At 47.7% G+C, this 26,763-nt stretch overlaps 1 protein-coding gene across 1 annotated transcript in view; it reads right to left on the reverse strand.

Annotated features, from left to right (window-relative positions):
- Positions 1-26,763, reverse strand: part of SAMHD1 (SAM and HD domain containing deoxynucleoside triphosphate triphosphohydrolase 1) — a 697,568-nt gene that overhangs the window by 335,557 nt on the left and 335,248 nt on the right. The window contains exon 8 of the mRNA XM_069652117.1: positions 6,193-6,293. Within this exon, the coding sequence (XP_069508218.1) occupies positions 6,193-6,293 (101 nt within the window). The remainder of the gene's footprint in view (positions 1-6,192; positions 6,294-26,763) is intronic.

The following is a 26,763-nucleotide window of genomic DNA, read 5'->3' on the forward strand; positions in this document are numbered from 1 at the left end:
CCGCTTAATACCATTGTTGGAAGGCTAAAGGCTCATCAATTCCATCCATAAGTGGGGGGGCCCAGATACAGCTTAGGGGTGAGGGCCACGTCGTGAGACATCTAAAGTAACACCCCTCTTTCCATATGGACCACAGTACCCCCATGACTGCGTCATTCAAGATTCTCCTCGGGATGCGTGCTTTGTGAACCCACAGCCATTCGTCCAGCATAACCGGGGAGAAAATCTCATTGTCCATTGCTACCCATTGTTTCTTAGGGCCCTTCACAAAGTGGTCAACCAGGATGCGCAGTTGAGATGCCTTATAATATGTATCCAAGTCTGAAGTTCACTCCACCCTCATCTTTGGGCCTTGTCAATACATCATAAGCGATTATATGGGACTTTCCTGCCCAGAGGTAGCGCAGGAGGACCCGTCTGACCTCAAGAAGGAATGGCCTATGTATTTGGGTCGGGGGCATTTTGAATAAATACAGGAATTTAGGAAGAATCACCATTTTAATTGAATTCAGGCGTGCCATCCATGACAGGTCAGATTTTGCCTATTGTTCCATGTCTTGTTTAATTGCCGACCACAGGGGTGGGTAGTAGGCAGTGAAAAGATCGGCTAGGTTCAGCGGTAGATGGATTCCCAGATGACAGAGCCCCTCTGCCTGTTTACAGAACGGGAGGTCCTCAATATATTGCCTCTCTACCTCATTGAGCTGCCCTGCCATAAATGCAACCGACTTCCCTAGGCTTACCTTATAACCCGCGAGGGCCCCATATCGTTATAGGCTATTCAGTAACTCAGGGACCGATTGGGATGGATTGATGAGATAGAGCAGCACATTGTCTGCAAATAGGCTCATCTTACAGTTCATCTCCCCAATCTTAACACCTTTGATTTTTTCGTTCCCCCTAATCGCTATGGCCCACGGTTCCATCACTAATGCGTATATGAGATGGGATAGAGGGTACCCCTGTCTCGTGCCCCTTTCCAGTGGGAATGTTACTGATTCGCCACTGTTGACCACTACCCTTGCTGAAGGGTTAGAATAGAGGGCAGAGATCCACCCCCGCCATTTTGGCCCCATCCCCAGGGATGACGAAACCCATTCCATAAAGGACCAACCCACCCTGTCGAACGCCTTCTCTGCATCCAAGGATAGGAGAAGAGCGCCCTCTGCTCGGACTTTCCTTGAGCTTAATATGTGTATGGTTTTGCGCATACTGTCAGCCCCCTGCCTGTTGAGCACAAAACCTACTTGGTCCGGGTGGACCAGTCGGGGGAGACACTTCTCCAGGCGTGTAGCCAGAATCCTGGTAAAGATTTGTGCGTCAACGTTCAAAGATGAGATGGGTCTATAAGAACCACATTCTGCCAGGTCCTTACCAGGCTTTGGTATCAACGTGATCATGCCTGTAGGAATGTCAGCGGGATGGTCTCTGGGGTCCTAATTTGGTTAATTAGCTTGGTTAGCGGTTGTATCAACACCAATTGATACTGCTTAAAGAAGTCGGCCGTGTATCATCCCCCCCCCTGGGGTCTTGCCCACCTTTAGTCGCTAAATAGCCCCCTCCACTTCTTCCTCTGATACTTCCCATTCTAGGGCCTCCCTCTCCGATTCTGTGAGCTTGGTAAGAGGGTGATCCTCAAGGTATCTGCGGATCTCATCCGGGGATTCACCCTCCCGTTTAGTGTACAGTTCCTTATAAAACCCTGCAAAGGATTCTGTAATGTGCTCAGTTTTGGTTTGAATGTTACCCACCCTATCCCCGATACCCACAACCCGTCTATCTGCTCTATTTCCCCTCAGCCTGTGCGCCAGAAGGGTCCCGACCTTGTCTCCCTTCTCATAATATCTCTGCTTTGTATACCTCATTTTTTCGACCAATTCTCCAATTAGGACTGTATGTAGGGCGTGTCTTTTTTATCTCAATTCACCCAAGAGGGTTTCACGATCTAAATTGCCCCTTAGTGAGCCGTGCCCTCATGGCCCGTAGGTCCCCCCCAAAGTTTTGATTCCATTAGTGCCCTCTCCCATTTCCTCCTCGAGTCCTCCTCAATAAGGCGGCCCCGGAAGGTTGCCTTTGCCGCCTCCCAAACTGTGACCATTGGTGTTTCACCCGTGTCGTTTGTTACAAAATAAGTTTCCTCGCCTTTTAAGCAGGTTTCTCCCATTAATGCACAGCCTAGGCTGTCGCTCAAACACCAGGGTGGCTGTCCTAAAAGGACAACCAGCCAGCCAATCAGGACTGGGTGTATTCAGGCATTCCTAAAGACAAAGGACAGGGGAGTTTCGGGGACCTCCCTCAATTCCTGCCCTTCCAGGCACACTGGAGCCAGAGGCGGGTGTCTGTACTGAAGCCTGCCAAAGGCAAATCAAACAAAGGGCTCAAACCTGGCTTGGCTCGCAGAGCAAAACCCAAGAAAGACCTCACAAACAGTAAATGGCAAAAAAAAGAAGACCGGGTCATTTTGACAAAATAATGCTATACTGCAGCCGAGGATTTAGCCTGAAAAGCACGATGGTAGGAAGATTAAACCACTGTCACCAGCCATTTAAAGTAGTGAGGGTAACGTACACAATGTTACATGAGTAAGTAGGATAAGGGCCTACTAGGCAAACCCACAGAACTCCACACAAGATGGTGTGCTGGACCCACAAAAGAGAAAAGGTAAGTGTTAGGCAAGATTGTATGCAGTACCCTGTGGGAGACTGCACCAGCCTTGCCCTCTTGTCAATAGGAAACCCCAACCTTTGGTAGAAGTCTGTACTGCACACGTTGGTAGAGTGACTGCGCAGCCAGGCTTATCTCAAGAGGCTTATCTCAAGAGGGGTCAATGATAGCTGTACGGTTGCAACAGAGTTACAGTGACATGTATCCAAATAACACTTACACTTGACGCTTCTTAATTAAACAATTATTTATTAATTTAACAGTCAGTTTGCATAAGCCTCCTTTAGAAGGGAGCAAATATGTAACACTTAAATATAATTCAGAAAACACACAGTTTCAATAAATTAGTAGATACCCTTGCACACACACTTCCTACACCCTGAGGTGACTTCAATAACTAGTACACTGTGGGCATTGATCCATCACTGGTACATTTAGAGCAAAACCGAGTTTGATGTCAACAAGGAAAAGGTTAGAGGAAGGAAACAATGGTTAACAAGTTTCTCAAACAGGTAAGCACTTTTGAACCCCCAATGCAATGTAGATTAACCCTTTCCCAGCTATACAAGTAAAGGTATGACTTTTTGGAGGGACAGATCAAAACACAAAGTTAAAGGTTAGAAGAGTCTTCAGGGAGCCAGGACAGCCAATGTCAATTGAGCAAAGTCTAGGGGTGCTGAGGCACTCTTGAAGGTATGTAAAAATAAATTCTTGCACAATGGTATCGAGAGTTTTGTAGAAAAATAAATCACTGTTGGTCCACCAGCTGGGAGGCTTGTGGAGGGCAAAGCTGCAAGCAACTCTGCAAAAGGCAGCAAATGCGAATCACAACTGAGATCAAGCAAGCTTCACAACAAGAGGTAAGTACCCCTTAGTTCACAGTAACTTAGGTCTGAAGAAATTGGTTCCAGCTGGCTTCTGTTCCTGTTGTAGTATGGCAGATCCTGTTGTTCCTGGGCCCCAGTCATGGGGACAAGAATAACGTCTGGGGACTCCTGCACTACGATTCAAAGGTCATCGGCAGCAATGGGCAAAGTTCAGATCAGCAGCACTTTGCGGTTTCAGCTTCTCGCGAATAGCACCACCGCGGTTCTTGGACACCTTGTGACCTTTCCTTGCTTCTGGGGTCCAGCACTCCGTTGAGGTGACTCAGGCTTGGTCAGCCCTGCTTTGAGCGAGTCCAGAGGATCTTCATGGAGCTCGGGTCTGGCTTAAAAACGATGCTCGATTCTGGTGTTCCCGTTCCTTGCACTCGGTACCTGCAGCAGCAATGGGAGCACAGCGATCAAAGAGCATTTGCAGAGGAGCTCGTCTTGGGGTCGATTGGTCCCACCAACCCGAGGGGAGAAGTCGTCCTTCGTAGGACTTCTCTAGTCGAGGCGAATTCGGAGCTTCAGCACTGCAGCAGGACTTCACCCGGCAAACCAATGGTCCAGGAGTTGCAGCAAGCGTATCTTCCAAGTTCTTCTTCGGATTCCTTCATCCACTGGTCGACACACCCTTCCTTGCAAAAGACCTCGCCTTTTATGCCATTCGCAGCCTAGCTGTCACTCACACAGCAGGGTGCCTGTCCTCCAAGGACAGTCAGCCAATCACCTTTAGGTGCATTCCTGTAACCAAGGAGACTAAGCACAGGGAGTTTCGGGCACCTCCCTCGCTTCCTACCCTGCCAGGCGTGGGCTTTACCAGTGAACCCTGCCAAAGACAAAAACGACCAAAGGGACCAAACCTGGTTTGGCGCGCAGAGTAAATCTCAATAAGGACCTTTCCAACAAGAAATGGCAAAAAAAGACGACCAGGGCCATTTTGACAAAATGGGTACTAAACCGCAGCTGCGAACGTAGCCCGCAGTAAAAACACACTATGGTAGAAAAAAGTAAACCACTGCCACCAGCCATTAATTGTACAAAGGGTAACATACAAATGTTACATGAGACAGACAAAAGGGGATACCAAGTAACCCCTCCAGCACTCTAAGCAAGATAGTGTGTGCTTGGTCTGCAAAGTTACAAAAAGGTAAATAAAGTAAATTTCACTTTACTGCTCTTGGAAACAGTAGTTTAACCTAAAGAGGGTATTTAAACCTTTGTGAAATCTTAAAGACTTCCCTGTGCCACTGCACTGAAGGTGCTGTGTGTCGCAATGTAAAAAAGAGGATGCCTATGGAGTTTGCCAGACACCAAAACCAAAAGAAGCAGTGTTCAAATCAAAGTAAAATACATGAGATAGTGGAGATCACTTTCTCTGAGATAAAAATAATTAAAAGTTCTAAAGTCCAGCAAAAGAGCTGGGGGTCTCTAAGGTAGAAAGGATTTGGCACATTTCTGAGAATTCTCCTAACAGTAAGTACGTTAATTCAATTTTACTTTACTATTCTTGGGAACAGTAGTTCACCAAGAAAGGGTATGTAAACCTTAAGAGAAACCTAAACGATTGCTCTGTGACACTGCACTGAAGATGCTGAGTATCACCATGCAAAGAGTAGAGACCTATGGAGTTTGTCAGACTCCAAAATCATAGGAGACGCAATCCAAATCAGGTGAAAACACATGAAATAGTGAGAAAAAGGGCTCCCTCACTCCAGGGTTAAAATGAAAAAAGTCCTAAAGTCCAGCAAAAGAGGTGGGGGCGGGGGTGTGGTCTCTAAGGTTGAAGGGAATTGGCACAGAAATGAGAATTCTAGCCAACACATACCATAACTCATATAGCTTATATTTGAAGATTATTCTGCCACCACGAAGTAGACTCATAATTATAGGGTTAACATGGGGTGCATATCTTAAATGCAGCTACTGGGCTGCAGACACTTTTCTGTCAAATGGGCACCGGTGACCTCTGAACATGCTCTGTGCCACTGGTAGTGGCAGGCACTGCAAATCGGGATACTGAGACAGCAGGACACAGGTACACACTATGCTTTTGGCATGGACTTATGAAAGGGGAATCTAATCAGTAGTTTTCCCTTTCAGAGATGGAATTACCTGTATCACTTTATTAATTTAATACAAACTGAAAAAAACCCAGGGCTTCTACACCCTTCCCAAATGGCAATCCCTCACAAGTCCACAAAATCTTTCCAGCATTCCATGTGTGGACCATTGTAATAGTGGTGCATCATCGATTGTCCAGAGCAGATGCGACATCAGTACAACAGAGGAGATGTTTGGGGGCGGGTCACCTGTTAAGGGCGGTTTTGGTATTATGAGCATGGGATATCTACCACAATGGATATACTAGCCTGTTTTCTGGCTCCATAGTCTTACTGGAGTTCTAGATTATATATTCTCTTCTTTATATTGTACTCTTTTGGAACATAGAGCCTGCAGTTTTTTTAATGCTCTGGTCGATACATTGCAGATTCACCTCATTAGATGCAGTAGACCATTACATTTAGCGTCCAAAAGTTCTATGGTACTAGAGTTTTATTCCAACACAGTAACCAAACACTGAGTAGTGTGCAAACAAATACAAACAAAAGCTTCACATTTGACATGCAAAAAAGTAAAGGCAGTAGAGTACATTTTGTACCTGGCAAAATAATCCCATTTGTCCACATCGATTCCATTCCTCTTGTTAGCCACGATTTCATAAAGAAACCTTTTTTCTTCTGGTCGACCAAAGTAGGGCCACTGAAAAATGAGAATTTGTGCATCGATAAAAAATACATATTTCATTGAGACTAGGCCTGTAACATCGATTACAAAGCACCAAAGACAAGTCACACATTTCACAAAGGGTTGGTTGGTTCTGTCAATTATCAGGAACCATTCATTCAACAACACAAAACAATCCAGATGTGAAAGGTATGGTTTCCTTTTGTGGCTTTAAAAATTGAGGCAGAGCATTTTTATGGACATCACTTGCGGAGGCTAGTAACTCCTCAGGTAAACCCAGATATCAAGAGGAACAGCACTTGTGGTTATGGTCAAAAGTTCAAACTTTAATTTTCTAATAGTTAAAAAGAATACTGAAACAAAATCTAACTCCTGAGATAAATCCCTTATTTTGTCACTGTATTCTGTTGTGGTTAGAGCAACAAGACAGGTGCCAAGAGTGCCTGCACACGATGTGTGTAACAGACTCAAGGACTGCCATAACTCAATTGTAATAGCTAAAGAGTTCCCTGTTAAGAGAGTTCTCAGGAGGGTTTTTCAAAGCCAATACCTGGGTTAGGGCTTGGAAAAGCCAACCTAGGGTTAAGCAAGTTGATTCACAAGGCCAGTTTAGAGAAGCCACTCATCAGCAGTGTTGACCAAGCAGCAAGGCTGAAGTAAGGAAGAAGGGGGTACTGTTGTGTAGTACAATTAACACTTTGCGAGTTCAGAAGGAAAAGACCCACACCCACCGGTAAGCAATAAAAATAACATTAATTTATTACAAAACTACACTAAGGAACACTTTAAATACACACATAAAAAACAGTAAGGTTAACCACTTTGGGTTGCATACTACTTTAGAATCACAAGCAGTCATTTTAACAATAACTGCGTTCACCAAAGTAAGGAGGAGAACAGATGTTAAGCACATGTCAATACATAGGCCTAATAACTAGTACAATATACTACAACTTCAGAAGTCTAGCCCTAGCCTGTACAAGTCTCTAGTAGTCTAGCAGGTGCCCATTAGGAAATATTTTCTTTTTGCTGCTTTCCTTCCACAGACTTCCATGGGACACCCTATATTTTTGCTATTGCCGGCTTATTGGAGGCAAGCAAAGCCCTCCGATTTACTTCTCTTACTTTTTGTCCATTTTATGGGAATCAGATTAGTCCTCAAGACAACCAGTAATGGGAGACCATGTCTTCCTTAGTGCGATGCTTGTATTTTTTTAAGCAGTCCACACATCACCTGTTAGGGAGAATTCTCAGAAATGTGCCAATTCCATCCACCTTAGAGACCGCACCCCCAAACCCCTCACCCCCCCCCCCAAAGCAACTTTGATGGATTTTGAGGACTTGATTTTTTTAACCTGGAGAGAGCGAGACCCTTTTTTCACCACTCTCTCATGTATTTTAAGGTGATTTTGAACTCTGTTTCTTTTGGGTGTGGAGTCTGACACACTCCATAGGCATCTTTTATGTTGCATCACATAGCACCTTCAGTGTAGTGGCACAGGGAAGTCTTTCAGATTTCCCAAAGGTTTATTAAATACCTTCTCTTGGATAAACTAATGTTTCCAAGAGCAGTAAAGTAAAATTGACTTTTACTTACATTTGTAACTTTCTAGACCCAGCACACACTATCTTACAATAGGGTGCTGGAGGGGTTACCTAGTATCCCCTTTGTCTAGCTTCTCATGTAACATTTTTATGTTACTCTTTTCTCACTGAATGGCTGGTGGCAGTGGTTTCGTTTCAACTATTGTGGTGTGCCTTTACAGCGGGCTGCGTTCGCAGCTGCAGTAAAGCACCCAAGGGTGCCATTTTTGTCAACATGGCCGCAGTCTTCTTTTTTCACCATTTCTTTGTGGTAAGGTCCTTCTTGAGATTTACTCTGTGTGCCAAACTTGGTCCCATTGTTCGCTTTGCCTTTGGCGGGGTTCACGAGTGAAGCCCTCCTGTGGATCCAAGGTGTCTGGGGTGGGCAGGAAGTGAGGGAGGTGCCCGAAACTCCCTGTGCTTAGTCTCCTAGGAGACACAAATGTACTCTGTGGTGATTGGCCATCTGACTGTCCGGTAAGGACAGCCACCCTGCTGGGTGACTGACAGCTGGGCTGGAAGGAAAGAGAGATAACTGAATAAAAGGCAAGGCTTTTGGCTTGGAAGGCAGAGTCGACCACTGGACGAAAGAACCGAAGAAGAACTTTAAGAGGACGCCTGCTGCAACTCCTGGACCGTTGGTTTGCCCGGTGAAGGCCTCCTGCTGTGCTGAAATTCCAAATTCGTATTGACAGAGAAGCCATTGCAAGGACGACCTCTCCCCTTGAGTTGGTGAGACCAATCCACTCCAAAGTAAGCCACCTGGACATTCTCTCGGAGCAGGTTGCATTTACACAGAGTTGTTGCTGGAAACCGAAACGCCAAGGAGAGGAACACCAGATTGTGTGCTTTGCTTTTAAGTTGGCCAAGAGCTCCAGGAAGATCCTCCAAACTCCCAGGAAGCAGGACTGACCGAGCCCGAGCCCCCTCAACAGAGTGCGTGACCCAAGAAGCAAAAAGTCCATCTCAACAGTAGGAAACCGCATTGCTGCTATTTGCGATATTCCTGAGGAGCTGAAGCACCGGAGGAGCTGAAATGCCGAAGTGCCCCTTGCTGAAAAGATTGCTGGTTGCGAGCAGTGACCGTCCCATTGCAGAGCATGAATCCCCAGAAGTCCTCCCTCTTGTCCCCACGATTGAGGCCCAGGAACAGTGAGAACTGCAGAGCTGCACAGGAACAAGAGTCATCTGCTGCACTTTTTCTTCAATACAAAGGTACTGTAAAGTCTGAGAGAACTTACCTCTCGTAGTAGAGTTGCTTGCATCTTCTACTACTCACGAGTCTAAACAGCTTGTGGCCCTACATTTGATTCTTCTTTTCTTCAAAGACTTCTAAAACATTGTGTAAAGACTTTTCTACTTACCTACCAGAAGTGCTTCAGCCTATATAAGACTTTTGCCAATTGACTTTGGCTTCGCCTGTAACAATGAATGACTCTGCTTAGGGGACCTAAAAGTATTTGCCTGCTTAAGAATATGTGTGATCTCTTGTGTGTTCTAATAGCCTTTTCTTTGACCAACTCCTAAGAGTATTCTAAATGCAAAAAGTAAGATATTAATGTCCCCAGCACCCTAGCTATTGAAGTCACCCGAGGGTGTAGGTTGTGTCTGTGGGCCATCCCAAAAGGGTCTTTACTGATTTGGACTAAGAGTGTACAGTTTTTGAAGTGTATTTGTGTTTTGCTTTTATATTGCTCCCTTCTGAAGAAGGCTTATTCTAACTGACTGATAGATTAATAATTGTTTATTCAAGAAAACTTGTGTGAAAGTGTTTATTTGAATACTTGTCACTGTGAATCTCTTAACGCCACTACAGCTCATACTGACCCCCTCTTGAGATAAGCCTGGCTGCTCAGCACGCTACCAACCCGTGTAGTACAAGCTTATACCAAAGGTTGGGTTCCCATTACCTGTAGGTTATGGTTGTTGTAGTGCACCCAAAAGGTACTGCATACAATCTTGCCTAACAGGGTAGCACCTTGTATTGGAAGTGGCAGCCCATGATCCTGAACCATAGAAAGGAGCGATGCGGCTGCCAAATCGGGACATGAAGATAAGCGGCCTTCAGATCCAGGGAGCCAGTCCCCCTTGCACAATGTCTCCGCTATGAGTGCTGGCGTAACCATCTTGAATCTTTGAAGAGGGAGGGAGAGAGGTTGAGGCTGGAAAAGTCCAACAACTCTCATGCCAGCCTGGTGGTTCTTTTGTATGGCGAAAATCCTGGAGTAGAATCCCAATCCTCGCTGGGAGGCTGGGTCTTCTTAAACTGCCTGGCTCTCGACGAGCGTCGAATCTCCGCCAGCAGAGTTGCTGTCCCAATCTGTGGGAGTGTAGGGGAGGAGGGAGGAGAGGAAGGGATTGGTAGGCAGTACCCCGTGAATACTACAAAGAGGATCCAGTGGTCTGCAAAATACTGACGCCAGAACTGTGCGTGAAGGGCATGCCTGCCCCCCACCAGAGACATGTGGACCCAAAGGGGCGTGTCATGCCTTCTTTCCCCTCTAAGGCTGTTGCTGAGGAGGGGGACTGGAAAAAGCACTCCCACCACCCCCACTCTCCTTTTGTTTGCGCCGGTGTTGACTTTGGGAACAGTCAGGCTGTCTGGACCTCTGATCTTGGAAGCCGCGGAACACTCCAAACGTCCACCCCTTGTCGGAGCGTTGATGCAACTGGGTGGACGCCTTGGGCGCGGCCTTCGTAAGGATGGATAAAGACTTAGCAGTTTGCAAGCTGTTTTTCTTTTTATCTAGCTCCTCGTCGGTGGTGGAGTGAAAGAGGTCGCCACACGGAAGGTCCAATATGCGTTCCTGGACGTCCGGATTGGATTTAGTAGCCCGGAGCCAGGCCGTCCTTATGTCCGTGCCGATGTATATGGCGCGACCAGGGGTGTAGAAGTGGGCCACAGTGGGCTTCATGATGTCATGCGCCACCATTTTAGCCTCTGCCAGTCACGCCTTGAAACGAGACTGGCTCTGCACCAGAAGTTCTGGAAGGAAGCCGGCTATTTCCTGCCAAAGCCTCTGGTTAACGGCTGCCAGCATGGCATCCACGTTGATGCAGCGAAGCATTGGAATAAAGCTTCTTCCTGTACGCCTCCAAGATCTTCTCCTCCTTGCCCAGCAGCACTGAGGCCGAGGACAACGGAGGCTTTGAGTAGAGTGATGCCGCAGTAATCACTGTAGACTCTGGTTGAGGGTGGGCCGACAGCAAAAGTGTATCCCCCTCCATTTGCCTGTACTTGGCGTCCAGGCGTCCACTGACCGGCTGCACCGAATGGGGGTTGAGCCACCCCTCTTTGGCCAATGGCGACAATGTCCTTTTGCATCAGGATCCCTGTCCTAGCAGAGGGGCGTGGAGTGAGGACCTCTGCGAGCACCCCTGTCTCAGGTTGTTTGACTTCAGGCTGATGAAGGCCCAGGTACTCAGCCAGACCTGCAAGTCGTTTGTAGAAGGCCTTGGCTGATGTGTCATGGTCTTCTTCCTTGTCGGTACCACCTGGGTGTCCAGCTGGTCCGGCGCGTAAGGAGAAGTGCTGGGCGCAGAGGTATTGGGATGTCGAGACCGGAGCCGGAGGCTGGTACGGAACCCCCTAAACTGTGGGAGGCAGTGGAGCCGGTATCAAAGGAGCCGGCGTGGGCAGCAGTGGCTGCACAGGGGCCTGCGGCACTGGAGTCATAGGAGGAATGACTATTGGGGGGGGGGGGCGCACAAGGGAGCATGTCCATGATAGCATCCCTAAAGATGGCCCCCATTTGAGGAGACCTCATGAGGGCAAGGAACTTTTCAAACAACCTGTCCTCACAGGTCGGTGGGGCGGCAGGTGATATGAGGGGATCACGGGCAGCTGCTGGGGCCGGTGCGTATTCTATCTAGTTGGTTGCAGAGGGAACCTGCCCAGCTGTAGGCCACATACCTGGTCGACCCCAGTCCCACCTTGTAACTCGTTCACCCACCTGCACCATTCCTCTGGAGGCATCGGAAGAGCGACCATCTTCTTTGGCATGTCGGCCATCTTGTCGAGCTGCATGCACGTGCCCAAGTCGTGGTGCTTGGCTCACTGGGCCCAGCCTACTCCAGGACTCTTGACGTTGGAGAATGAGACCTGCCCTGCACCTTAGGCCGAGGCCTGGTAGTGCTGTGTGTAGACGCTCCCTTGGCCATAATGCTGGTACAAGGGCGTAGCCCCTCGGGTGTACACCCGGTAAAAGAACCTTCCGGCCCCTCAGCACTGTCTTCGGGAGAGTCTACAGGCCCCTCAGCCTGGCGGCCAGAGCTGAATTAGCCTTGGTACTCGTGCTGGTATGAGAACCTGAGAGGATCCTCCCGCTCTGGTGCTTCCTTGGAAAGGTGTCACCCTTGCACGGTGCGCTGGGAAAAAGCAGCCCTACCTTCGGCCTTGATCGATGTTTGATGTCCTTCAGGTTCTCTGGAGGCGACCTCTCCAAGAGCTCCATCCACCTAGCCAGTCTGTTCTTCATGGCATGCGAGGAGAGTGCGTCACACGCGGTACAACCTTCCCATTCGTGGCCGGGGCCAAGGCACTGTTCAGCAGAATTGTATATTAATTGTATACCTGTAGTCCTAATTGTATGTTGTGGTACTCTGGGACCACAACATACAATTAGGACTACAGGTATAAGCAAAACAAACCTTTGGTATTAGTCTGTACTACCCAGTTTTTGGTAGTGAGCTGAGCAGCCAGGCTGATCTCAAGAGGGAATGTGAGCAGTAAAAGGATGTTGCAGAGGTCTTACAATCACAGTCGTTCAAGTAGACACTTAACACTTATTAATTTATTACACTATCATTTAGAAAACATTCACTAGAAGGAGGCAACTTAATATAATACACAAATCTATTTCAATACCACACCAATAAGTTTGAGTAGATTAGGCTCCGCTGAAATAGGAGCAAAATGGCATTTCAGTTACTTTAAATGGGAGTAAAATGGCACAAGTTAATAAAATAGACCACAAATACTTTCTTAGGCAGTGCAAATAGTTAAAGTTCACTAGAGGACTCGATTCAGTTCAATAGGCCTAGGCCAAAGTCAATGGGCTAGTGTCTTGGATAGGAAGGAGCAGTTCTTGCAGTAAACGGTAAAGTCTTTGCCAAAGTTCTCAGAAGTAGTTTGTACGATCATATGTTGGGTCACAAGCTGATTAGGACTGCAAGTTGGAAACGTTTCACGAACTTTCACCGCAAGAGGCAAGTTCTCTCAATCGGGTTGGCACAGTACCTTAATATATAGAAAAGATTGAGTTCAAGACGTTGATTCCCGACAGTTCCCGCAGATCTTGCTGTTCCTGAGCCTCAGACGTGGGGACAAGAGAGAGGACGTCGGGGGACTCCTGCACTGCACGGGGACTGGTCAAACAAACTGTCAAAATGGAAGATCTTCGGTTCGAGTAGCTGTCGTCAAGCACAAAAGCTGGTGTCCTTCCCCCTGGTTAATCCTAACCAGCTCCGAGAATGTTATCCAGGTGGCAGTTAGGAAAGATTTCTTAATTATGGGTAATTTTCCTTCCATGTGGCAACCCCTACACTTTTTGCTGTTTTCGCCCTGATCTAGACTTTGCCAGAGAAGTGCAGCCTTCTGCCGCACTCCTCTGGGCTTTCGCTCCATTCTTACGGGGAAACTGACATGCCCTTAAAACAGTCAGTACCGGGAAACGTTGTTTTCCGTAGTTCTTTTATCATGTTGCAGCTTCGCGCAACATGGCACAAGAGGGCACTGTAAGCTAAGTTACTGCTCTCTTGGGTCTCTAGTCTTCTACAGGCCGAGACACTCTCTTTGGATTGTTAACGAACGGTGCAAGTGAATCACGGACGGGACTGGTGGCAGCGATTGTTTCTTTGTGTTTTTAGCTCCTTTTGGCTGTTTAAGTACGTTTCTCGCGCTTAGCCCAAATGGTGGCCTGGCTTCCAAAATGGCCAGACCACGAGGCTCTTTGTCCTGCCCGCTGACCGTCTTGCCCCCTTCACCTTCCCCAGGTCGAGCCAACCCGGGGCCTTCCTTATTTGGGCATGTACTTTCCCGTGAAACACAGATGCTTTTGTGGGCTTCTACAGGCCTTGTGTGTGCCTCCAGGATGTGGGCTGGGATGTCTGGTCCCAATACACATCCTGGGTGCCAGAGAGTCTAGTGTGTCGTGAATGCCTGGGACCACCGTGGTCCGTGATAGGTCCACGTATGGTGTGAATGTTTTGTGAGCAGATCTCGCATTGGGTCCCCTCCGTTTTGGCGCGAAGGGAACCGTGGATAAGAGGAGGCTGGAAACGCCACTACCATGTCGATCTCCTGAGTTCGCACGAACGAAGGAATACAGGAGCCAAGTATCCTGCAACTACGAGGCTGAACCGAGGAATCGCTGGTGACCCGCTGAAGGACTGCTCCTCTGCACTGCTGTCACTTTGTGAAACCCTTTCTACCTCTGATCGAACGAGAAGGCCTGTACTGGTACTTCGACCCTTTGAAATAGTGGGAACAACTATTCTCGGCATCTTCACCATCTCCTGCACGTAAGCCTTCGGAAGTGTCTCTGGGCCATCCAGTGGACTGACCAGCCTACCCAGGAGTCTTGCTCTGTAACCGCCGTCAGGTTGCTGCTGTATTACGAGTCCTTGCCACTCTCACACGATTCGCACACTTGGCATTCCCAGGTCTGAAGTGAGAAGTGTACATTGGGCTGAAATACACACGGCCGCTCCGTTGCCATGCTGTGGTAACAAACTGTGCGGGTTCACTGCATTTGGGACATCCTCAACTCTAACTTCTGCTGCTGCGGAATCTACACGACGCCGAGACGTCCCCTGCTCGTATCTGAACCTGCCAGCACTAAAACTGACACGGAGAAGCCTGGGTCTGCCTGCATCAGGGACCGGTGAGTAGCATCGCTAGGAACTGGTCGAACTCCTGCAGTAGCCCATAGCTTTTCCCCGCTGTGTCAAACAGCACGCCTTTCCGTACTCGCGCTCTGCTTCTGCCCACAGTGGAGGCTGCGCTTGAGTCACGGAGCTCTGTTCATCTTCATTTGTTTACCGAACTGAACTGCCCGATTCCCTCAAAGAAACTCCCCTTTGCCCGTTGGCACCAGCGTGTGCAGGTACTTTTGAGCACAAGGCTCCACTCTTCGTAGGGCTCGGACTTCCTTCTAGTTAGGTGCCTCTGAAGGCAGACTGGGTCTAACTATTATTCGCACTGCCTGTTTTCCTCCCCATCTAGATGGTCTGCACATTTCGTGCGTCTAACTCTTTAGACTAGTTGGTAATTGTATATATATTGTATTTGATTGTGATGTGTTGGTTTACTTGAGTTTTATTGTGATTTCTCGCTACGGTCAATGTTACAAAGGCCTTGTAATACATTTGTCTATATTTTTAATATAACACCTGCTTGGAGTAATTTGTAAGTGTCCTTGCTTTGTGTGCGCTCATTGCAGGCTTTCAGTCACCCTCAACCCTCTTGAGACCTAGTCTTGACCGCCGCGATCGCTACCTTGATTGGTCTGGCTTGTCCAGAGGTTACCCTGTTCCATCCAAGAAACTAGGCTGGCTTTCTGAACCTCTGCCCCTCCAGGACAGAGTTCAGAAATCCATTTTAACAGTGGCATACGAGTTGATTGGTCCCACCAACTCAAAAGGAAGAAGTCGTCCTTGAAGGGGCTTCTCTGTCCAGATGAAATTAGCAATTCGGGCCTGCAGCAGGGCTTCACCGGGCAAACCAACTGTCCAGGAGTTGCAGCAGCCGTCCTCTTCCAGCTTTTCTTCGGTTATTTCGTTCCATTGGTCTACTCCGCTTTCCAGTCCAGTAGACTCGCCTTTTAAACAGTTTTCTCCCTTTCATTCCAGCATAGCAGTCACTCACCCAGCAGGGTGGCTGTCCTTGCCAGACAGTCAGCCAGCCAATCACGCCAGAGTGCATTTGGGTCTCCTAGGAGACTAAGCACAGGGAGTTTCAGGCACCTCCCTCACTTCATGCCCACCCCAGACACTCAGGCGCCTGAGGCGGTCTTCAGTTCTGAAGCTCACCAAAGGCGTATGAACAAAGGGACCAAACCTGGTTTGGCGCACAGAGACAAACCCTAGAAGGACCTTTCCAAAAAGAAATGGTGAAAAAAAGACCAGGACCCGTTTCAACAAAGGGGCTTAAGGCGCCATGTGTTTTTGGCTCCTTTGATTTTTCGCTACCGGTGATCGTGGTCGGGAAAAATCATGTGTTTGAACAAAGGGGCCTAAGGCGCCATGTTTTTGGCTCCTTCGATTTTTCGCTACCGGTGTTCGTGGTCGGGAAAAATCATGGTAGTTTGTTGTAAAACCACTGCCACCAACCATTTAGATAGGAAAGGGTAGCATGTGACTGCTACAGGAGTTTCTAGACACAGGGTATACTAGGTAACCCCTCCAGCACTCTATAGGAAGATAGTGTGTGCTGGGTCTAGGAATTTAAAAAAACTAGTATTAACCTTACATTCTCTGGGAAACAGTAGTTTATCCCAGAGAATGTATTTAAACCTTTTGGAAGTTTAAAAGACATCCTTGAGTCACGGCACTGAAAGTGCTGTGTAACACATGAAAAGATGATGGTTATGGAGTTATCGAAAACTCAATCAAAGAACACAAGAGTAAAACACAAATCAAAATACATGAAAGAGTGGGGAAAAAAGGCTCACACTCTTTGCAGGGAAAAAAAATCAAGTCCTCAAAATCCAGCAAAGTTGCTGGGGGTCTCTAAGGTGAAGGGAATTAGCACTATGAGAATTTTCCCCAACAGGCACCGGAGGCAAAGGGCGTGGGGATCTGAAGTAGGGAAGAGCCCCTCGCAGGCTGGACACCTGCTGAAGCCCGCTGAAGTCAACATGCGCCGGCAAGGAGCGTAGCACCATAGGACCGAATACTGATTGATAAAAAGACAAAAAGAAAGAAGAAAGTATCCGGCGAAAAAGCGTGGCATTACATGGCCGAAGCCAAACACAGGAGCGCTGGTGAAATCGTCCCGTTCCCGTCGACGCAGAAAAGGGAACTGAGGTGTGGCACCAGAGGGTGGAGTCAAGAGAGTGCATGCTCCCAGGGCCGCAACCCAGCGCACCTCTAAATTTAAAAAGGGGAAGGTTTTTTTTCTGGTGAAAAAAGGTTCCGTCTCGCGTCCCTAGGAAGGGACGCCCATGCATTATGGCGGAAAGGGGACGGGACCTAAGAGTACTACAAGTATGTGAGAGTTTCTTTGGACCTATGTGTTTATTGAGATCATTGTACTTGCCTACAGCTCACATCATCCTCATAGCATAAGCCTGGCTGCTCTGCCATTCTACCAAACCTTTGGGTAGTACAGACATACCAAGAGTTGGGAGCTGTATACCAAAGGATAGTTTTATAGAGTCTCAACCTGCTGGCAGATTTTAGGAAAACTCCCCTAACATGCACTTTATCGCATGCTATGTAGAGCACCACATACTCGAAATTGGCTGTGCCATAATATTTCTGCCTGTCCTTCGGCCATTTGGTCCCAGGGCCTTCTTCCTGCCTTCTCAAATCTGGAATTGCCAGATCTGGAATGCCACTTTAAGGGCAAAGCTCCTGCTTTTCCAGGCAAAGGGCCAGATTTGGGGGCTCTGCCTCTCTGGGCCGAGTGCACACCCTGGCCAGAGTGTGTGGACTGCTGGGCAGATGTGTTGGCCAGAGACTATCCATGATTGGCCAGCCCCTGCAGGATTGAATAGTGCAGATCCTTAAAATTGGTGGACAATGGGGCAACCCCAGTCTAATTCCAAGGTAAAAGGAGGAATCATGCAGTCATTTGAAAGATCATCGCTTAAGCAAAGAACCCTATGAAGAAGTGCAGCTTGCTGCAGACCAGAGAACGACTGGTGCAGCTAGCCAGCATTTCTTCCAGCCAAGCCCTGGTGAAGCCCTGCTCCTCTATCTTGGGCTGTTTAAGGCAGTCATCGGTGCTTCGATCCCTGGACTGGTGGGTGTTAGGTCAGTGTTTCTAAAGTCCTACCAAGACTTCATAAAAACCAAATCTGAGGCAGTACATAAGCTCCACTCTTAATATAAGGCTGTTCCACCTGAGAATATGGTGGCATGGACAGAGCAGCCAGGCTTAGCTTAGGAGGGAGAGAAGGCTCTGGCTTGGTACAAAGAAAATGAAGCATACATATGGTCAAAAGAAACACTGTATTGTAAATATAAAGGGTTTATTTAAATACAAGTAGACCAAGATAATTCTTGGGTTAGTTATGTACTAATATCATATAAACACAATCATAAAAAACCAACTCAATATGGTATGAAAACCAATGTATAATCTTATTTAGAGGAGCACAACGCAAGTCAAGGTGAGTTAAACCTAAGGTTATACATTCAGGATAGTAATATACTATTCTTGGGGAATAAGACTAGGTTGGATATACTTTTAGAATACAATCAGTATTTCAAGGGTAGTTGACTCAATCACATAAATACACCAACCCTGTTATGAATACTTTTTAGAACACAGTTCAGAGCTAGTAAATCAACTCCTATACTTTCTAGAGGGGCCTTAAGCAACTCAAATTATAGGTTACTCACCGTAGTGACCAACGTACTCCCTAGTCCATAGTCCCCTTTCCTCCATACTGTATGGGTGTCCCTCGCTATGGACGGGAAACTACCTTTTTCACAAGAGTTCCCCCCCTTTAAATTTAGATGCATGCGAGGGCGTGCTCTGGTAACGTGCACTCCCTTGACTCCGCCAACTGGCGCCACTCCTCAGTCCCCTTTGACGCGTCGACAATATTACAATTGCCTAATGACACTGAAGGGGGAAGATGATGGGGCATATGGAGGAAAGAAGACTATGGACTAGGAGTATGTAAGTCACTACGGTGAGTAACCTATAATAATATAACCTATGATATGCTTCCCGAGCAATTGCAGTGAAATCCCATTTTGAAATGGCCGCCCACAACGCCCACCAAGTTCGTATCACGTTGCCCAGCAACATTTGTGTATTTAATTAAACGTTTCCACTGGCAGGCGGAAGGAGCCGGCATCAGCCCTTTCCGTAGTAAAGGGCCCTGTTTTGCGCCGGTTCTGCGCATGGCCGTGCGGTACGGCTACGGCTACGAGGTTCAAAGACTAAAGGTACGTGGTTACCCAAACCTCCACCAATACTAAAAGCACCTCACCGTGCATCCACGGAACTTACTCTGAAATCACCATACGGCACCCCTTTGCTTAGCCTCTGCCCACTCCTCCCTCATTACTCTGCTTTGGCTGTCTTTAAGCCAGTCATGCTGTCACGCTATTAGCTGCGTAGCAACTGCATGATTCATGCCATTGTAGATTACCTTGTTTTTGCTGTGCATATGACGTCTGCATCACGCTCAGCGAGTGCAATTTGATTGGTACTACAGTCACTAGCCCAAGTGACACCACTAGCACTACTGGCTTCCCACTCTATTGCTTTTTAAAATAGTACAAATACATCCACATACCTGCTACTGTTACATATTTAAGAAGCGACTGCCAGCGCTCCGTACTATCCAACACTGTTCAAAGCATTTGCGCCCCTTCATTTGTTTGCAAACTAACTGGAACGTCACTAGTTGCTCCTGATTTGTAGCTACTACAATGTACATGAGTGAAATACATTGCTAGTGTGCTTCAACATGCTGTATATTGCTTAATGTCCACTTCACTATGCTCAAATGTTTAACTGCTGGTTTTGCTGCCCATAGCGCCCCACTGTGACCTCGAATTTAGGCGCTCTAGCATCATACCGCATGCTACTTGGCCTTTGCCTGCTAAGATGTACAACGCAACATTTAGTCTGCTATGTCTCTCCCCCATCATGTTGCCTCGCTCCTTACCTGCCCCGCTTACATTTGTGGCAAGCGCCACTGTATCTGCAGAGCCCATCATTTGTATGTTTCATGGTCACTAGCTGACCACTTTTGACTGTGTTATGCCTTATGGTCAATAGTAGACCACTTTTGATTGTGTTGTGTTGTGCCTTATGGTTGCCAACAGACCACATTTTGATTGTGTTGTGCCTTATCGTCGCCAACAGACTATATTTGATTGTGTTGTGCCTTATGGTCATTAGCTAGCTGCCACTCTAAACCTACCTACTAGTCGTGCCATTCACAAGCTACCTGTAAGCGTGCTTCAAACCCGAATCCAGCGATACCTCTAACTAGCCTGTCTGCCCCTGGGCCTTATAAGCATTAGCGCAGCTTACAACTTCCATCATCCCTCTAGTATCCCGCCCTGATCCCATATCTGAACCATGCCAGCCTGGCTAGTACTCATGTTACCCTTCTGCATCCTGCCGGATTGCACACCATGCAGCAGGAACAGCTATATCCCATTTAGCAATGGACTCGCCAAGCTTGGCTGTCTAAGACACCACCCCCATTCCTTGCCCCACACCCTTCCTGCCCTCCCAGCCTCCTTTATCCCACATTGCTCCCACAGACCAAAGCACCAAAATTAGCATTACTCCAAGCAACCCTCCACCCAACTTCGTCACAACAACCACTCTGACAATATCCTGAACACACGCAATTTGCTCGAACTTCGCCCTACAGCCCACCCTAACCTTATGATTCGCAACAACAGACTAGGCTAGAGACTCCCTATCTTACTTAACAAAATGACCAACAATCTTACACCTAAAGCCACAAACAAAAATATCATTGCTAACACTATGCCACTTAAAGGAGCCTTACTAAATGTCAGATCCCTTGTGGCCCACCCTACGGAAATCGCCGACATCATCCATTCAGCAAAATTGATTTCCTCGCCATCACAGAAACCTGGCTTCATGCCGCAGCAGTTCCCTCCCTAACACTCGCGGTTCCAGACAACTACTTCATCCTCAGGGCAGACAGACCTAATGCCCGTGGAGGAGGTGTAGCACTTATATTCAAATCCTCATTGGATATTAGATCCGTGACCTCCCTTCCTCTAAACTCCTGTGAACATCTATCCATTAAAATTCAAACTACCCCGAAAAATACCATCACCCTAGAATTAATATACAGACCTCCTGGTCCCATAGGTTCCTTCGAGGAAGATAGAACGTCCCTCATAGCTGAAAATCCAAACCCTCATCACAGAACATTATTCTAGGTGACTTTAACTTGGGATATAACGATCCTCACGACACTCCAGCTTCCGCCCTTGGCAATGCACTTGGCGAACAGAACTACTTTCAACTCAACACCCTACCCACACATCAGAAAGGCAGAACCTTAGACTGGCTTGCCGCCCATAACTGCAACATTATCTGTAAGGACCCCCAACCACTCATATGGACCGACCATTTCCTACTCTCATTTGACATCAGTACTAATAATCAACACCATATACCGTGCCCACCTGGACCAGCATGCCCGATGAGAAATAAGCGGATCACCGCTGAAGCCCTCATTCCACTGATTCTACCCACGCTAAATATGATCCCCAACTCAGCAGACCTCAACCTACTAGTAGACACCTACAATAACGCCATGACCAAAGCTATCGACCTTGTCGCCCCTCTAAAACTACGTAAAGGTAAACCTAAAGCACATCTCAACTCCTGGTACACTCCTGAACTTAAAATACTTAGAAATAAAAAATCCAAAATGGAAGTCCTTTGGAAAATGAACCCAGAGAAACATAAAATCAATCTCACAAATGCATCCTTCCTTTATAAAAGAGAAATAATTCGCACGAAAAAGGAAGCCTATAACACAAGAATAAGTAATGCTAGTTCCAGTACCAAAGAACTATTCACCATCCTGAAGGAGTTAGAAAACCCTAATCCACCCACGGACACGTCCGTCAAGGACCAACTCTGGTGCAGCAGCATCCAAGATGCCCTTGCGAACAAAATCACTGGCCTACAAACTAAAATTGATAACAAAAGACTACAACTCTCTAATAGCAACCCCACCCCTAGCCCCCTTATCCGTAGCCCACCTACTACCCCTAACATCAACCATGGCTCAAACCATTTAACTGCAAAGGGGACAGTTGCCCTGCACAGATTATAAAAGACGCAGCAAGAGATCTCGCCCCTTTTATTTCCAAGCTCATAAACCACATCTAATAAACCACACAGGCACTAATATTAAGCAGTTCAAAAAAACGGTCACTAAAAGATATACACTCCCTTAAAAGAATATTAGACAAGTCTTAAGTAAAGCCCCACTTATGTTCAGACAGCGGTGAGCGCTTAACGCAGATGGCACTCTAATAATTCGTTTTAAAAGGGAGAGAAAGGCAGAGTATAAATTGAAACAGATCCCAACACTTTCACAAGAACACAGCAAGAGAGGAAGGCAGAGTCAAACCGTGAAGTTAGAGTTCAGAAAGCCGGATCCACTTTAAGAGGATCAGAACGAAATGTGTCCAAGGTCACACGGTTGAAAAGTGCACGAAAGTCTCGAAAAGGTTCAGGAAGAGTTGGACCAAAAGAAAGGGACCAGTAAGATGGTCAAGGCGGCCAGCCCAATCCAGAAGGTTAAGGGATTATTATTACCTTGTAGCAATCTTTAGAAAGGGAGGCCTGGCGGACACGGTACCTTAAACTGGTGAGAATACTCCAGCGGGGGCAGTTGTTCCTGGCAGCGGATGCAAGTCGGTACTTCGTCCGGGGGAAGAGAGGATCTCGTCGGGGAGGAAGACAGGAGTCTGTTGCACTGCCAGGGAAGAAACCAGCCGCAGAGTTCTCAGTTAAAAGGAGCGGTCCTTTAGTTCGCGGTCCAGTGGTAAGTGGCTATCCGGTTGCCGGGGTGCTTGGCACGGGCAATTCGACCACAAGACGTCCTGGGATGCGAGGAAAAGAAGGTAAATTGGTTGTGCCCACCATTCAGGGGAAGAAGACTCTCCAGCAGGGAGATCTTCTCTGTCGTCGGGAAGTGGTGAGTCGGTTCCACAGGGCTCCACCGGTGGTGTCGTCGTAGCAGGTCGGCTCAGCTTCTCCCTCGTCGGATTCTCAGGTCCTGTGGCGACTTCCGAAGTTCCAGTCCCCAAAGCCCTGCTTTTATGCAGCACACCCCCATTCACTCAGCCTAGCTGTCAATCACACATGCTAAGTGGTGGGCCAATCACACAAGAGTGTGACTTGAGTTACCAAGGTAACTCAGTCCAGGGTGCCTAAACCCCCTCCCATACCCCCTGTGGTACCCAGACAGAGTGGCACCACTTTTGGAGGCTTCTGTGGAGAAGCCCGCCAAAAGTGGAACAAAGGGCTCGACTTGGGTTGGAGTCACAGAAGAGAACACAAACGCCATTTTAGAATCGAGCCCTGCAAAAAATACCAACCGACGAATCAATATTAAATAAATAAACTGGCGGTATGTTCGAGGCTATGAGAATTAAATAATTAAAGTTGGTAGCCTCGAACAATGGGAAAATCCCATAGGGATATATTCGCGGTCGAACATAAAAAGTAGTATCCACTGCCACCAGCCAAAACTATCGGGGGGACGGAGACGTGCCCCCTCGACTAACAGACCCCGGGGCAATCGAATTGCCCCGACCAGTATGTCCACAATATGATGGTTTGTACTGGTTTCTGTTCATAATTTGGGACTAGTAAAGCCAATGGTGACTTTACATGCCCTGGGAGACAGTAGTCAGTCCCAGGGTATGGAGTCTATGGTGGGGTGACACTATGACACCCCTGTGTCACTGCTCGGAGGGTGCTGTGTAACACATAGTAAAAACACATGAGACCCTATGGAGTAAAGGACCCCATAGCCCATAAAACACATTAACAGTCAAAGGAACACCATAAATCATGTCCAAGAGTGGGAGAAAAAGAGTCTCACTCTTGGCAGGAGAAAAAAAATAAACTCCAGAAATCCAGCAAAGCTGCTGGGGGACTCCCTAGGTTAGGAAATTCAGCCTAAACAGAGAATTCTCCCTAACAGGCGTGCATGTTTGTTGGCAAAGACCTGTGCTCCCACTCATACACCTCCTTGATGGTCATCACCATCCACCTTGCTTTTGAAGTCTTGGAGGCTTGACAGACCGGTTTTGACCCACCAAAAGTGATGAATGTTAATGTTAAAGGATATTTGTACCGCGCACTATCACCACCGGAGTGGTCCCCTGGCGCTCTGGCAGCTCTGAAAAAGGTAGAGGGGGGGGGAGGGGTGAGTTAGTGGGAATGAGCTGGGAAAGTGCAAGATAGCAGTGATGTGCTGTTGGCAGCCTCAGCCCGGTGGGTCCGTTGGCTGGGCTTGGGGTGTTTTTCGGTTGGTAGTCGTCGTGTGCTGTTGTGCAAGCCTATGTGTGGTTTGTTTTATTGTTAAAGTGTAGTGAAGTTTGTGCGGTTTGCTGCGTTTAAGGCTTGTGGTTGTGTTTAGTTTGAGTGGTGTATGCAGAGGAGTGAAATTGTTAGTGGGTTGGTTATTGATTCATGATTGCACGCTTGGTCTAGGCTTGGCAGGAGAGTCGAATATCAATCATTGAATAACATCTATCTAGATGCGACGCAGGCTATGTTGAGGATTCCAACTAAGTGCAGCATATGCTGACATTTACAATTCTATCTAGATGTGGCACATGCTAAGCTTAGGAGTTCCCTCTATGTGTGCACATGCTAACATTCACAATTCTATCTAGATGCAAGGCAGGCTACGTTGAGGATTCCAACTAAGTGCGGCATATGCTTATCCGACTTCTGGAAGCTCTTTGTCCGGTCCAGGTAAAATCTTAAAGCACGCCTGACATCCAGACACTGCAATACCTTCTGAGCCTCATCCTTTGGATCTGCAAAGAATGTTGGAAGTTCTCCTTGTTAAAGTGAAAGGATGACACGACCTTAGGGAGAAATGCAGGGTGCGTCCTAAGCACTACCTTGTCGCAGTGAAATGTAGTATAGGGCTCTGAAGCCACCAGCGCCTCAAATTCACTTATCTGGAGTGCTGAGGTAAGGCAAACTAGAGTAGGGCAGGCTTTATAGTAACCAGCCCGATATCTGCTGATGCCATGGGTTCGAAGGGCTTGTGGGCCAGGGCGCCCAGCACCAAGTTAAGGTCCCAGACTGGATGTGGATGCTTGACCAGAGAAGATGTCCCCAGAGATCTTGTAGGCCCCTATGGCCGCTAGATACACACGGCCGGTGTCTACCTGCACACCTGAGTGAGCCAGATGCACAGAGAAGGATAACAAATCGTCCAGTGCGCATGTCAGCAGATCATCTTGTTTGTTTTTGCCCAGTGACAGAACCTCATCCACTCGCTCTTGTACAGACTCCTGGTAAAGTCGCTTCTTGCCCCTAGATGATAGCAAGGTTGTCCTGTAACAATTGAAGATGCTTCAGGGTGACCTGTTCAGGAACCACACTGCCAGGGCTAACTTCTGCGGAGCGGGGTGAACGACTGTGCCCCCCTGCTGGGAATACAGGTGGGCTGGACCCAACCAGAGGTGTACCGGAGGCTGCTGCGACAGTTGGGGGAGTTCTGAGAACCAAGGACTGGCTGGCCACCATGGTGCAATCATGATGAGTCGAAGGCTCTGACTCCCTGTGAATTAGCGCAGTGAGGGGGTGGGGGGGAGGGGAGACGACAAGCATATGCATTTATGTCGTTCAACAGAATCTGTAACGTGTCCCCCAGAGATCCCCTGCCTTGTCCCTTCCATGAAGCAAACTGGCGGCATCTCCTGGTGGCCAATCTGTCTACCTGAGGGCGGCACAATGTTAGGGAGAATTCTAATAAATGTGCCAATTCCCTTCACCTTAGAGACCCCCAGCAACTTTGCTGGATTTTGAGGACTTGATTTTTTTTTTATTGGAGAGAGTGCGTGCCTTTTTTCCCCCCGCTCGCTCATGTATTTTGATGTGCGTTTTACTCGTGTTCTTTGATTATAATAAAGTTACTCACCATAGTGACAACCTTACTCCTAGTCCATAGTCCCCTTTCCTCCAAACTTATGGGACATTCCTCCGTCCTGTGGGAGGGGACCGGAGCACTTTGTAAAAAGCATCACATTTTTCAAAAATGTGTCCTCTATTTATGCATGGTACCGCACGTGGCCGTAACCCCCGCACTCCTTAGCTCCGCCCAGCGCATCGCCCATCAGTCCTTTTCTATCGCCAGGTCTATGACCTTTAAGCAATAACAGAGAAACCTTTTTAGAGGGGACGGCGGGCGTGCATATAGAGGAAAGGGGACTATGGACTAGGAGTAAGGTAGTCACTACGGTGGGTAACTTTATTATCCTCCTACGTCCCGTCCCCTTTCCTCCATACTTATGGGAAATTCCCAAGCACTCTACACAGGAATTACGGGTGGATAGAAACTCCTTACTGAAACAGGTTCTTAAGCGAAGCTTGACCGAAATGAGCATCAGCCCTGGAGCTCAGGTCCAGACAGCAATGCTTACAAAAAGCTGATGGGGAGGCCCAAGTAGCCGCTTTCGTAATGGTCTCCCAGGTGTCATGGTCATGAAGTCAGTGGTGCAGGCATGCAGGGTTCACATGCACAGGAGACCTGGGTGGACACTGTCCTGGCGCCTTTGGCAGCAGGCTCATGAACAAAAGTAAACAAGAACATCCATTTAACACCAAAAAGATTTTATTATGGACATAGCACTTCAGATGCATTAACCTTGAACATTCCATCCATTAAGCAGCCCCAAGTATATTCTTGGGCGTGGCTACTAATGATTGCCTTTGCATGTGCTCACTCTCTAGGAGTGGCAGGGTGTGGCTGGTAAGCCGGCCCTAATGGGCGTGCCCACGATCTCGGCTATATAAGCTGCCCTGATCCTCAAGACAGACGCTTTGCGTTACTCTGCACTTGCAAGCAGCGTAACGCTCACCATCGCCTGAGGTCAGACTTACCTTTGAAATCCTGCTTCCTGGACATCCTGCTTCCTGCCATCATAATTACCAACGGGGGAAAGCTGTTCTTAC

Source organism: Ambystoma mexicanum, chromosome 3p (assembly GCF_040938575.1).
Source record: "Ambystoma mexicanum isolate Mex_15411 chromosome 3p, UKY_AmexF1_1, whole genome shotgun sequence".
Classification (NCBI taxonomy): Eukaryota; Metazoa; Chordata; class Amphibia; order Caudata; family Ambystomatidae; genus Ambystoma; species Ambystoma mexicanum.